The sequence below is a fragment of the Staurois parvus genome, unplaced genomic scaffold, assembly GCF_062004578.1.
Source record: "Staurois parvus isolate SC_StPar_1 unplaced genomic scaffold, SC_StPar_1.0 ptg001001l, whole genome shotgun sequence".
Classification (NCBI taxonomy): Eukaryota; Metazoa; Chordata; class Amphibia; order Anura; family Ranidae; genus Staurois; species Staurois parvus.
This window is the reverse complement of record NW_028318797.1, coordinates 337864-352775: the sequence shown is the minus strand read 5'-3', so window position 1 is coordinate 352775 and position 14912 is coordinate 337864. Positions and strand designations below refer to the sequence as shown.

The following is a 14912-nucleotide window of genomic DNA, read 5'->3' as shown; positions in this document are numbered from 1 at the left end:
TAGCAGTAAAAACCCAACACGGTTTTTCCCCCACTTTATCCAAAGCTTGGGACATTTCGGCTTGACATACACTTTTTAGTGCACAAGTTGTAAAGCCAAACAGTTGTTGATAAAAGCAATGTTATTCTGTTCAGATCTCTGCGGTGCATTGTGTCCAAGTGTGAAAAAGAGAGACGTCCATGTTTCTGTGCATTTCCATGCATTGTGGGGCTCAGTAGGATAATAAAATGTGTGTAAATGTGATAACAAAACCGGCCTTTGCTGTAATATTCACCTTCAATCCAGAGACTTCCCTGCAGTTCTTTTTCTTCCCACTAGGTGCCCTCAGTCTAATGGCTAGCATCCTTCAGCCCACTTCATCTGAGCCCATGTTATCCTGGACTTGCCCCCACCATGTGATTGGACAGTGAAAAGAGAAGCAGCACAGTTATAAGCGAATATCTGTGTTACATCGCTCTCCCCTCCTATCAGCACATTCATTGGTTGGTTTCCTGTGCTGCTTCTGTCTCCCCCAGTCTGAGCTCTGCAGTACATGTGACAGATCACAAGTCAAGTTCCGGTACTTACACGGTTTGCATTTAATGATACATTACCGCTTCCGCGCCGCCCTATAGCAAATATACTCCTACAAGGCGGCATGGGTGCGCAAAATCACGTGTATATACATGGTTTTGCATTTCCGGGTAGGGAACCCTACCCGCGCCGTCATTCGCAGCCTCGGCTGTCAATCACCGGGTCCTGGCCGGTGATTCCCCGCTGGCACCCGGCGATCGCCAAGTATCAGTGACGGGGAGAGACCTGTGTATAAACAACACAAATCTCTCCCCTGTCAGCTCCTGCACACTGCTTTGTATGGCTCTACATAGCAAAGCCATACAAAGCAGTGTGCTTACAGTGTAAAGCACACACACAGCACACAGTAAAACAGCACACAGTTAACCCTTTGATTGCCCCACATGTTAACCCCTTTCTGCCCAGTGTCAGTGCTTTTTATTAGCACTGATCACTGCATTGGTGTCACTGGGGATGTCAGTGACACCAAGTCAGTTCCCCCCCCAGTGTCAGAATGCCCACCACAGTCCCAGATGCCTGCTATAAGTCGCTGATCACCGCCATTACTAGTAAAAAAAAGAAATCCAGTATACTGTATATACCGCCATTTGTAAACGCTATAACTTTCACGTAAACCATTTTTATTTGCACAGATTATGATTTTTTTTTTCAGCAAAGACACGAAGCAGAATACATGTTGGCCTAAATTTGTGACAAAATTTGATTTTTTTTTAAAAATTTTTACTGGACATTATAACCACCTCCCGACCGGCCGTTGTATATAAACGGCCGGACGGTGGCAGTGCAGGGTCGGGTGGCCGTATATAAACGGCCTCCCCGCACCCTGCTTGTGCGCACTCCCCAGGAGCGCACAGCATCGCAATCCGATGACCGCTGTGTCCTCTGGACACAGTGAAACGCCGATCGTCGGACGGGACCTCTGTAAGAGGTCTCGATCATGTGATCACTGATTGGCCAATCAGTGATCACATGCAAAGTAGTAAGCAATGATGTCACTTGTGACATCATTGCTTACTACGTGTGAAATCTGTGAATGATCACAGAGGTCACATGGTACAAGGCTATTCACAACAGCCTTGTACCATGTGACAAGCTGTGACCAATCACAGCTCACTCAGTAGTTCTAAATGGCTGCAAGAATGCAGACAGAGAGAGAAATGATTGCTTTTAAATCCTATATGGGTGTAAAAGCAATCAGTGTTTAAAAAAAAAAAAAATCTTCATCACCCCCCAAAAGTAGTACACTGTACTGCTAGGGTGACAGTATGTAAAAAAAATAATAATAATAAAATAAATAATATAAAAATGTAAAAAAAAATGTTTAAAAATTATAATTTTTGGTTATAAACTAATTTGGCTTTTTTTTTTTTTTTACTAAAAATATAACGGAATAAATTTTGGCCAAGATTTATGATGAAATATTATTTATTTGCCAAATTTTATAAGAAAAACACTTCTTTTCAAATTTTTTGGACTTTTTCAATTACATGGCAAAAAAAAAAATAAAAATCCCAGCGGTGAATAAATACCACCAAAATAAAGTTTTATCTGTCTCAAAAAATGGTAAAAAAATTCATATGGGTACAGTGTTGCATGACCGCACAATTGTCATTCAAAGTGTGATAGCGCAGCAAGCTGAAAATTGCCCTGGTCAGGAAGGGGGTAAAAGTGTCCGAACAGGAAGTGGTTAATAGCATAAAGTCAAAAATATAGTTTTTTTTTTCAAAATTGTCGGTCTTTTTTTGTTTATAGCGCAAAAAAGAAAAACAACACAGAGGCGATCACATGCCACTGAAAGAAAGCTCTATTTGTGGGGAAAAAAAGGACGTAAATTTCATTTGGGTGCGGTGTTGCATGACCGCGCAATTGTCAGTTAAAATAATGCAGCGCCATATCGCAAAAATAGCCTGGTCAGCAACGGGGATGGGGGGGGGGGGGGAAGCGAGGGGTTAATGAATACAGAGCTGCAATAATTTGCGTCTTTTATCTGTCTCTGGTTTTTAGTTTTGTATATACTGCTATGAAAAAAATAAAGTACCCGTTAGTCACGATCTGTCTCTGTGTCTAGGTGTTTCATGGCATGACCGGGATTCTGCTGCAGAAGAACTAACAGCAAAAAGATGGCAGAGGGCGGAAGAAGAGCCGGCAGTACTAGTAATCAGACATCAGTTGCTGGTTTGTCTTTTTTGATGTGAACCTCTCCAAAACCGAGTTTCTTGTCTTCCCCCCAGCCCGGACACCACCCCCCATTGACTTCTCCATCACATCCAACAACGCCACCATCAAACCCGCCCCGCTGGCCAGAGTACTTGGTGTCATTCTGGACTCCAACCTATCCTTCCAGCCCCAAATCCAATCTTTAACAAACTCGTGCAGACTCCGCCTCCGCAACATGCAGACTCCACCTCCGCAACATCGCCAAAATCCGCACGTTCCTAACTCCAGAAACCACTAAACAGCTCATCCACTCCCTCATCATATCACGACTCGACTACTGCAACTCCCTCCTCACTGGCCAGCCTCGCCCCTGGCTATCCCCGCTTCAGTCAATCCTGAATACGGCTGCCAGACTCCTTCACCTTTCCAACGGCTCCGTTTCCGCCACCCCCCTCTGCCAATCCCTCCATTGGCTTCCGATTGCGCAACGGATCAAATTCAAAATCCTAACACTGACGTACAAAGCTGTCCACCATACTGCCCCGAACTACATCACCGACCTAATATCCAAGTACTGCCCAACACGCACACTCCGCTCCTCACAAGACCTCCTTCTCTCTAGTTCCCTGGTCTCCTCCTCCCATGCCCGCCTCCAGGACTTCTCCAGGGTGTCACCCATCCTCTGGAACTCCCTGCCCCAACCCATCAGATTATCACCTACTCTCCTCTCCTTTAGGCGCACCCTGAAAACCCATCTCTTCAGGGAAGCCTACCCCACCCCCTGCTAACTTGCTGACCTCCTCCACTCTTCCTACCACTCCATCCCCCACAGCTATCTCCTCCTGTGCCACCATCCCCTCCCTCCTAGATTGTAAGCTCCAAGGAGCAGGGCCCTCGATCCCCTCATGTTTTGCATTGTATTGGTATTGTTCTGTCACATGTTCTGTCCCCCTTTGTAATGTACAGCGCTGAGCGAACTATTGGCGATTTATTATAACTGATTTTAAAATTTTGACAATGTCACAAGAAAATTTTAATACCAGTTCTCAATAGTTCTTACTGAGGATTCATAGATAATTTGGATGTACAAATATAAACCCCCAATCACAGAACAATGAATGTAATGATTCTTATAGTGTTTCTCACCTCTAGTGCTCCTTATAGAAACGTAAATTGTAACGTAGCCCCAATTTCAAGGCATTGATCCAGTTAGAAAAATGTTCTTACTGGAATATAATTCACAGCATTTGTGTGATTAGGAAATTTTAGAAAGTGTATTTCTGTGTTTTTCTAGAGGACATTGAGAGGATCGGCCCTCAGCTGTCTTCGTATGACGATCCAACACTGAGGAGGATATACGAGTATTACAAAGATGATCTGATCTACATCCTGGAGAATATGAAACCTCATTCTGTCCTGGATAAACTAGCATCTCAGAAAGTTTTAAACATAGACGTAAGAAAGAGATACAGCATTACCTACAGCAGTGCTTCTCAATTATTTTCTGTCATGCCCCCCCTAGGAAGAAGAAAACATTTTGCGCCCCCCCGCGCGACTGTAAATAGTATCATTTGTCTATAAAATTGTTATAAGTAGGAATAGTGCCCCATCGTTGGTGTCAGTGGGAGGAATAATGCCCCATCATTGGTATCAGTGGGAGGAATAGTGCCCCATCGTTGGTGTCAGTGGGAGGAATAATGCCCCATCATTGGTATCAGTGGGAGGAATAGTGCCCCATCGTTGGTGTCAGTGGGAGGAATAGTGCCCCATCATTGGTGTCAGTGGGAGGAATAGTGCCCCATCATTGGTATCAGTGGGAGGAATAGTGCCCCATCGTTGGTGTCAGTGGGAGGAATAATGCCCCATCATTGGTATCAGTGGGAGGAATAGTGCCCCATCGTTGGTGTCAGTGGGAGGAATAGTGCCCCATCATTGGTGTCAGTGGGAGGAATAGTGCCCCATCATTGGTGTCAGTGGGAGGAATAGTGCCCCATCATTGGTATCAGTGGGAGGAATAGTGCCCCATCATTGGTATCAGTGGGAGGAATAGTGCCCCATCGTTGGTGTCAGTGGAAGGAATAGTGCCCCATCATTGGTGTCAGTGGGAGGAATAGTGCCCCATCGTTGGTGTCAGTGGAAGGAATAGTGCCCCATCGTTGGTGTCAGTGGAAGGAATAGTGCCCCATCGTTGGTGTCAGTGGAAGGAATAATGCCCCATCATTAGTATCAGTGACACCAATGATGCGGCACTATTCCTCCCACTGACACCAATGACACTTGCTGACCCCTGTTGCAGTATGGTGCTGCTGCAGCCAGCATATGTGGTTGCAGCAGCACCTCTGCACTGCACACTTACCGGCTTTTCCCTCACTCGATTTTCGCTGGTCCGCTCGGCTCCGCCTCATCACCCGTGATTGGCCGTCTGTGTACCTTTCCTGAGCTACAGTTCTGGCGGCCAATCACCGGTGAGGAGGCGGAGCCGAGCGGCAGGAGTGAGGGAGTGGCCGGAGTGACGGAAGGAGCAGCGCTTCCTGGATGGATCGTCGTGGGAGCCAGGTAAGAGACTGCAGCCCTCTGCCCACCCCTGTACTTAGTGTCCCTTCTGTCGGAAGGGGGGGGGGACGGCGGAGGCACTGCGCCGCGCCCCCCTTGACGGGGGGGCGCGCCCCACTATTTGAGAAGCACTGACCTACAGCAAAATATGTAAGGGGAACTCTGAGTAAATAGTTGTAAACATGGGTAACCCCAGTCCTTTATACGAGGGGCATTCAAGTCGAACCGGGACTTTTAATTTTCCAGGTATAATAGGGTATGCTAGCGTGACGGTACTACACACAGTAGTAGTAGTAAGTGGCAAGTGTGTCCTACCACTGATAAGTGATGCCCATGTCTTGGCCCAGTCCAGAGACCATTAATCAAGATGGTAGTGCGTGAATGGAACAATGTGTGGTGATGATGTTTCTTGTGAAGGAAGGTGGAAAATCCACGGATATCTACAGAAGACTTCAAGCACAGTACGGTGATGGGACGCTCAGCCGCAGTAAGACATTTAAATGGTGTAAATGTTTCAAAGATGGCTGTCCATCAGTCAGTGATGATCCCGGCCGTGGCAGCTCCCAGCCCAAAACAGTCATTCCTGTGAACATTCAGCGCATGGAACGCCTGATCCTGGATAATTGATATATAACTTGTCCTGGAATTTCACAAGAGACAAATCTTTCTGTGGAATGGTGAACACAATCATTCTTGAACATTTGCATTTTCAAAAAGTCATTGCACACTGGGTACCAAGACAGCTTTCCACTTTTGACTGGCACAGAAGAATTGAAGTCTTCACGTTGCATTTTGACAGGGCAGGCCAGGATTTTCTGGATCGCATCATTAGATGTGATGAAACCTGACAACGCACAAGCTCCTACCACTCACCGCACTACGTGTACATGTACAGCAGCTTAGCTGGGAGGTATTGCTACATCCCCCCTTACAGCCTGGACCTTGTGATTTCCACTACGGGTGCACCGAAATTTCGGTGGCCGGAACGTTTCAGCTGAAAACATCCCTTTCGGCTGTCAGCCAATATGAAAAAAAGCACTGATACAGGTGCCGAAAATACTGCCGCCGCCCGCCGCAGCCACCACCGGCCACTACTCGGTAGTTCTCAGCCTTACCAGAGAAACCACCGAACGATCCCGGTGCTGGGCATAGAGATTAGTGAAGGAAAGATGGCTTTCACTCATCTCTATGCCCTTGGAGGACCGGAGCGATGTCACTTCCGGTTCCGGCATCTTGTAAACAAGGCCATTTGAAAAAGGGAAAAACAAAAGCACTAGATGAATGTTTTTTTTGATCTAATGCTTTACATTGTAGAGGAGAGATGTGTGGTCTTATTGACCCCAAATCTCTCCATAAAGAGGACCTGTCACTAATTATTTCTATCATAAGGGATGCATGCATTCCTTGTGATTAGGAATAAAAGTAATTAATTCTTTTTTTAAAGGGACAGTGTAAAAAATAAACAAATAAAAAAAGAAAAAGTTTAAAGTATCCCCGTCCCCCTGTGCTCGCTCGTAATGGTGAACGCATACGTAAACGAGTTCAAACCACACACGTGAGGTATCGCCACGATCGTTGGAGCAAGAGCAATAATTCTCGCACTAGATCTCCTCTGTAACATTACACTGCTAACCTGTAGAAATGTTTAAAACATCAACCATAGAGATTTTTAAGGACCGTAGTTTTTGGTGCCATACCACAAGTATGCGCAATTTTAAAGTGTTGGGTATCCATTTACTCGACATAACATTATCTTTCATATTTTACAAAAAAATTTATCAAAAAAAACCCCACAATATATACCCCAAAGTGTATTTTTTTCAAAAAAGATATATTTATTTTTAAAAACTGCCCATATCGGTTTCGGTTTTCTGCCAAGTGCATCCAAACTTTTCGGTTTCGGCACCAGAATTTTCATTTCGGTGCACCATTAATTTCCACCTGTTTGGACCCCAACAAGAGAACCTCAGAGGTCAACATTTCACCACTGATGACGAAGTGAAGCTGGCTGTCCTATGGTTCAGGCATATTGAAAATCTTTCTATGCCGAAGCTTTCCACAGATTAAACGCTGGGATAAGTGTATAAATGTAGCAGGGGAGTATGTAGAAAAATAAATGCAGTTTCCAGTCCTTGAAATTTGTTCTTTTATTAAACTCAAAAGTCCCGGTTTAACTTAAATGCCTCTCATAATTGTACACCATATCACTTCACAACAGGGCTTTTTCTCAGTAGGAACGCGGGGTGACGCATTTCCGGCACCTCCAGCACTGAATGTATGTAATGGCGAGGGGTGCTGGGGTGTGCTGAGAGGTCTATTGCTGCTGGCTGCTGGGGGATTTATTGTCACTGGAGGGGATTTATTTTTGCATGGTGGCTGTTCTGAGAATCCGACTTACCGTATATACTTGAGTATAAGCCGAGTTTCTCAGCACATTTTTTGCAGCATATCTGGTGTGGTGGCGGATCTGTGTCTCCCCTGTTTTCTCTACTCTTGTGAACACCATCTATCGGGGGACCTTCTAAGGATCCGCGCCTTTTTTCTTTCCATCTGTACCATCTGATTGGACTAATGTTAACACGACGGACAAGTTTTAAAGATTACCTTTTAATTTGTTGAACGCGCTGCACTAATTTTTTATATTCTGATCAGATCTGGAACAATAACCAGATATATTTTCCAGAAATACCTGCCAATGGAAACAGACCCGCCTTCCTTCGCTCGCACCTTGTTACAAGATATTGAGGAGCGGGGAAGAGAAGCTGTGATCGGATTCTGGGAATGTCTCTGTGCGCTACAGAAAGATCATCCTCATCCGAATTTACTGGCGGTTCTGGAGGAGATCACAAAGACAGGTAACAGGACTTTGTGTTTTCAGTCATCTTGGTAAAATAATGATCAACACCAATTATCTGAAGTGTAACTCCTCTGTGAAATAAAAAAAGTGAACTGGCTATCTGGCAGGATCACCGGCTGAAACCCTGAAAAAAGAAAACTCATGCAGCCATTCCACCTGAGTGGTCAGCTGCAATATATTACATCTTCATTCTTGGTTATTAATACACTTTAAATGATAAAATGCAGAGGATCGCAACGATATACTGTCTGTTCAATACACTAATTCAGAACACAATCATCACACGCTGTGATTGGCTAAAGCATTGCACCTGACCTGTGGTCAGGTGTATTTCTTTGACCAATCACAATGCACTGTCAGGGCGCAATGCATTGTGGGGCACGGCGGGTGAACAGCCCACCGAACGCCCATACAGTTCATGTGTTCAATGAACACACAAACGGCCTATGTTCAAGTCGAACATGTAGCCCATCCCTACTACTGACTCTGCCTTACACTTGGCACAATGCAGTCAGGCAAGTACCGTTCTTCTGGCAACTGCCAAACGCAGACACGTCCATCAGATTGCCAGACAGAGAAGCCTGGTTGGTCACTCCAGAGAACACATCTCTATGCTCTAGAGTCTAGTGGCGGCATGCTTTACACCACGGCATCCGACGCTTTGCATTGCACTTGGTGATGTAAGGCTTGGATGCAGCTGCTCGGCCATGGAAACCCATTCCATGAAGCTCTCTACGCACTGTTGTTGGGCTCATCTGAAGGCCACACCAAGTTTGGAGGTCTTTAGCTATTGACTCTGCAGACAGTTGGCGACTTCTGCGCACTGTGCGCTTCAGCATGACCCCGCTCTGTCATGTGACATGATCTACCACTTGGTGGCTGAGTGGCTGTTGTTCCAAGTTGCTTCCACTTTGTTATAATCCCACTAACAGTTGAGCGTGGAATATTTAGTAGCCAGGAAATGTCAGGGATGGACTTATTGCCCAGGTGGCCACCTATCACGGGACCACGCTTGGAGTCACTGAGCTCCTGAGAGCGACCCATTCTTTCACCAATGTTTGTAGAAGCAGTCTGCATGCCTAGGAGCTTGATTGTATCCACCTGTGTCCATGGAGGGGATTGGAACACCTGAATCACATGATATGGAGGGCGGGGCCAATACTTTTGGCAATATAGTGTATTTTTAATGTTTAGTTTTGTGTATGTGAATGGTCAGCTTCAATCATACATGAATCTTATTCTTCTCTCTATAGGTGAGGATCTGATTGTTCAGATTCGGACGGATGAATTTGGATGCTCACTGACTCCACAGCTGGAAGGTAAGGACTGCAATTTACATACGTGACTCTGAGACTCTAATATTTCTACATCTAGAACATGACAATACAGGAAAAATCTGTGTCTAGAGCTCACTTTACTTTAAACTTGTATTTTCATAAGAAGAGATGCAGCCAAGAACATCCTGATCAGCTACATTTTGTAGACTGAAAAAAAGATGACTACTGTACATGGAATGGGGTTTATTTACTAAAACTGGAGAGTGAAAAATCAGGTTCACTTCTGCAGAGAAAGCAGTCCGCTTCCAGGTTTTATTGGCAAATCTTAATTAACGAACTGAAGTCAGAAGCTGATTCCGAGTGCGCCAGTATTAGTAAATCTACCCCAGTACTATCTTATAAGAGAAGTTCAGCCCGGGTTCACACTGATGCAGTGCGGAATGCACAGCGTTTTCTGTGAGAATTCCGCACTGCATCAGAATCGCACCCCGTTCATGCGAACCGCTGCGGGTGTGTATGTTAAGTTAACAACGCCCTGAAATCGGTCCGCAAAACGCGGTGCAATGTGTAGAATCGGATCGTATGGGTGTGAATACCCATGCGATCTGATTCTAGTGCGGACCAAAAAAAAAAGGGTCCTGCACTTTTGGTGCAGATCCAGTGTGATTAGAGCCATACAAAATGTACAACTCCAATCGCACCGCACAGGAATGCGGTGTGGTTTCTGTGCGAATCACATGTAATATACCGCACCGCATGTATGTGAACCCGGGCTCAATGAGGGAGTGCCCATGTGACATCATGGAGAAGGCTTGTGAGAAATATGGCAATCCATTATCCTCTCCTAAAAAAAAAATAAAAAAATGTGAAAACAGAAATGATCGAATCATTTCATTGCTTAATATAATAATACAGATCAACAAATTGAGAACATAGTTTCAAAAAAAGCAATACAGAAAAGAATCAGAAGATCATAGCATAAAATGTATTGTGCAACTTCTTGTGGAAAAAGCCGTGAAAGATTGTCCTTTTTTGCTGTTTTTAGTATTCCAAATAGTACATAAAAGGCTTCTAATTTGTCTAAATTAGAGATCTTTTGGATTTTTAAACTTATACACCAGTACAGAGGTCTCCAAACTGCGGCCCATGGGCCGAATGCAGTCCTTTGCTTACCTCTATCTGGCACTCGGGTACTATTCCTCCCACTGATACCAACAAGGAGGCAACATTTCTTCCACTGGCACCAACTATGGGGCATTTTTCCTTCTATTGACACCAATGATGTAGAACTATTCCTCCCACTGACACCAATGATGGGACACTATTCCTCCCACTGACACCAATGATGGGGCACTATTCCTCCCACTGACACCAATGATGGGGCACTATTCCTCCCACTGACACCAATGATGGGGCACTATTCCTCCCACTGACACCAATGATGGGGCACTATTCCTCCCACTGACACCAATGATGGGGCACTATTCCTCCCACTGATACCAATGATGGGGCACTATTCCTCCCACTGATATAAACAATTAGGTACTATTCCTCCAACTAATACCACAGATGTGACATTATTCCTTCCTCTGATACCAATGATGGGGCACTATTCCTCCCCCTGACACCAATGATGGGGTACTATTCCTTCCTCTGATACCAATGATGGGGCACTATTCCTCCCCCTGACACCAATGATGGGGCACTATTCCTCCCCCTGACACCTATGATGGGGTACTATTCCTTCCCCCGATACCAATGATGGGGCACTATTCCTCCCCCTGACATCAATGATGGGGCACTATTCCTCCCCCTGACACCAATGATGGGGCACTATTCCTCCCCCTGACACCAATGATGGGGTACTATTCCTCCCACTGATACCAATGATGGGGCACTATTCCTCCCCCTGACATCAATGATGGGGCACTATTCCTTCCTCTGATACCAATGATGGGGCACTATTCCTCCCCCTGACACCAATGATGGGGCACTATTCCTCCCCCTGACACCAATTATGGGGCACTATTCCTTCCACTGATACCAATGATGGGGCACTATTCCTCCCCCTGACACCAATGATGGGGCACTATTCCTTCCACTGATACCAATGATGGGGCACTATTCCTCCCCCTGACACCAATGATGGGGCACTATTCCTCCCCCTGACACCAATGATGGGGCACTATTCCTCCCACTGACACCAATGATGGGGCACTATTCCTCCCACTGATACCAATGATGGGGCACTATTCCTCCCCCTGACACCAATGGTAGGGCACTATTCCTCCCACTAATACCAGTGACTGGACACTATTGCTCCTTCCACTGACTGCAAGCACTATGTCATTTATTTTTACTCCAACTGAAGCTGGGACATTTTCTACTCCCACTGGCCACAGTCCGGCCCTTCGGCCCTCCTAAAGTCTAAAGGACAGTAAACCGGCCCTGTGTTTAGAAAGTTTGGAGCCCCCGGCACTAGTGCACTTTAGGTTAAGCAATAAGCTAGAAATCTGCACTCTTATTCTTTCTACTTATATATTTTTAATATTGATTGAGATATATTATATATATATATATATACAGTCATGGCCGAAATTGTTGGCACCCTTGATATTTCTCCAGGAAATCATGTATTTCTCACGAAACGTATTGCATTAACACATGTTTTGCTATACACATGTTTATTCCCTTTGTGTGTATTGGGACAAAACAAAAAAAGGGAGGAAAGAAAGCAAATTCGACATAATGTCACACAAACCTCCAAAAATGGGCTGGACAAAAGTATTGGCACCCTTTCACAACTGCGGATAAATAAGAATGTTACAAGCATGTGATGCTCCTGTAAACTCACCTGGGGCAAGTAACAGGTGTGGGCAATATAGAAATCACACCTGAAAGCAGATAAAAAGGAGAGACGTTCACTTAACCTTTGCATTGTGTGTCTGTCTGTGCCACACTAAGCATGGACAACAGAAAGAGGAGACGAGAACTGTCTGAGGACCTGAGAACCAAAATTGTGGCAAAATATCAACAATCTCAAGGTTACAAGTCCATCTCCAGAGAACTAGATTTGCCTTTGTCCACAGTGCGCAACATTATCAAGAAGTTTGCAACCCATGGCACTGTAGCTAATCTCCCTGGTCGTGGACGGATGAGGAAAATTGATGAAAGATTGCAACGCAGAATAGTCCGGATGGTGGATAAGCAGCCCCAAACATGTTCCAAAGACATTCAAGCTGTCCTGCAGGCTCAGGGAGCATCAGTGTCAGCGCGAACTATCCGTCGACATTTAAATGAAATGAAACGCTATGGCAGGAGACCCAGGAGGACCCCACTGCTGACACAGAGACATAAAAAAGCAAGACTACAGTTTGCCAAAATGTACTTGAGTAAGCCAAAAGCCTTCTGGGAAAACGTCTTGTGGACAGATGAGACCAAGATAGAGCTTTTCGGTAAAGCACATCATTCTACTGTTTACCGAAAACGGAATGAGGCCTACAAAGAACAAAACACAGTACCTACGGTAAAATATGGTGGAGGTTCAATGATGTTTTGGGGTTGTTTTGCTGCCTCTGGCACTGGGTGCCTTGACTGTGTGCAAGACATCATGAAATCTGAGGATTACCAAAGGATTTTGGGTCGCACTGTAGGGCCCAGTGTCAGAAAGCTGGGTTTGCGTCCAAGATCCTGGGTCTTCCAGCAGGACAATGACCCCAAACATACGTCAAAAAGCACTCAGAAATGGATGGCAAAGAAGCGCTGGAGAGTTCTGAAGTGGCCAGCAATGAGCCCAGATCTAAATCCCATTGAACACCTGTGGAGAGATCTTAAAATTGCTGTTGGGAAAAGGTGTCCTTCCAATAAGAGAGACCTGGAGCTGTTTGCAAAGGAAGAGTGGTCCAAAATTCCGGGTGAGAGGTGTCAGAAGCTTATTGATGGTTATAGGAAGCGACTGATTTCAGTTATGTTTTCCAAAGGGTGTGCAACCAAATATTAAGTTAAGGGTGCCAATACTTTTGTCCAGCCCATTTTTGGGGTTTTGTGTGACATTATGTCATATTTGCTTTTCTGCCTCTGTTTTATATTTGTTCCAATACATACAAAGGGAATAAACATGTGTATAGCAAAACATGTGTTAATGCAATACCTTTTTTGTGTGAAATACTTGATTTTCAGGAAAAATATCAAGGGTGCCAACAATTTCGGCCATGACTGTATATATATATATACAGTTGCAAGAAAAAGTATGTGAACCCCTTGGGATTACGTGGAGTTTTGCATGAATTGGGCATAAAATGTGCTCTGAACGTCATCTAAGTCACAACAATAGAAGAACACAGTCTGCTGAACATAATACTACACAAACATTAGATGTTGCCATGGTTTAATTGCACATAACATGTAAACATTCACAGTGCAGGGAGGAAAAAGTATGTGAACCTTTGGACTTAATAACTGGTTGACCCTCCTTTGGCAGCAATAACCTCAACCAAACGTTTCCTGTAGTTGCAGATCAGACCTGCACAATGATCTGGAGTCATTTTGGACCACTCCTCTTCACAAAACTGTTTCAGTGTAGCAATATTCTTGGGATGTCTGGTGTGAATCGCTCTCTTAAGGTCATGCCACAGCATTTCAATCGGGTTGAGGTCAGGACTCTGACTGGGCCACTCCAGAAGGCGTATTCTGTGCTGTTGCAGCCATTGGTTTGTTGAATTACTTGTATGCTTTGGGTCATTGTCCTGTTGCCTCACCCATCCTCTGCAGAGCTTCAGTTGGCGGACAGATGGTTGTACGTTTTCCTGCAAAATGTCTTGATAAACTCTGGAATTCATTTTCCCATCAATGACAACAATCCGTCCAGGCCCTGAGGCAGCAAAGCAGCCCCAAACCATGATGCTCCCTCCGCCATGTTTCACAGTGGGGATGAGGTTTTGATGTTGGTGTGCTGGGCCTTTTTTTCTCCACACATAGTGTTGTGTGTTCTTCCCAAACAACTCAATCTTGGTTTCATCTGTCCGCAGTATATTCTGCCAGTAGTGCTGTGGAACATCCAGGTGCTCTTTTGCATACTTCAAACGTACTGCAATATTCTTTTTGGACAGCAATGGCTTCCTCCGTGGTGTCCTCCCATGTACTCCATTCTTGTTTAATGTTTTCCTTATTGTAGATGTGTCAACAAAAATGTTAGTATGTGCCAGAGATTTCTGTAGGTCTTTAGCTGACACTCTGGGATTCTTCTTTACCTCATGCAGCATTCTGCGCTGTGCTCTTGCAGTCATTTTTACAGGACGACCGTGCCTAGGGAGAGTAGCAGCAGTGCTAAACTTTCTCCATTTGTAGACAGTCTGTCTTACCGTGGACACATGAACATCAAGGCTTTTGGAGATACTTTTGTAACCCTTTCCAGCTTCATGCAAGTCAGCAATTCTTGATCGTAGGTCTTCTGATAGCTCTTTTCTGCGAGGCATGGTTCACATCAGACAGTGCTT

The 14912-nt window shown here is 45.0% G+C and overlaps 2 protein-coding genes across 2 annotated transcripts in view; both read left to right on the top strand.

The window, feature by feature from the left end:
- The window catches only part of LOC149441355 (NACHT, LRR and PYD domains-containing protein 3-like), a 32511-nt gene that overhangs the window by 14131 nt on the left and 3468 nt on the right, over positions 1-14912 (top strand). The window contains exons 2-5 of the mRNA XM_089657448.1: positions 2642-2748; positions 4025-4185; positions 7967-8138; positions 9394-9459. Coding sequence (XP_089513574.1) covers positions 2694-2748; positions 4025-4185; positions 7967-8138; positions 9394-9459 — 454 coding nt within the window. The 5' untranslated portion in view covers positions 2642-2693. The remainder of the gene's footprint in view (positions 1-2641; positions 2749-4024; positions 4186-7966; positions 8139-9393; positions 9460-14912) is intronic.
- Positions 323-14912, top strand: part of LOC149441353 (NACHT, LRR and PYD domains-containing protein 12-like) — a 268132-nt gene continuing 253542 nt past the window's right edge. The window contains exon 1 of the mRNA XM_089657443.1: positions 323-559. The gene's annotated coding sequence lies outside the window, so the exon portion shown is untranslated. The remainder of the gene's footprint in view (positions 560-14912) is intronic.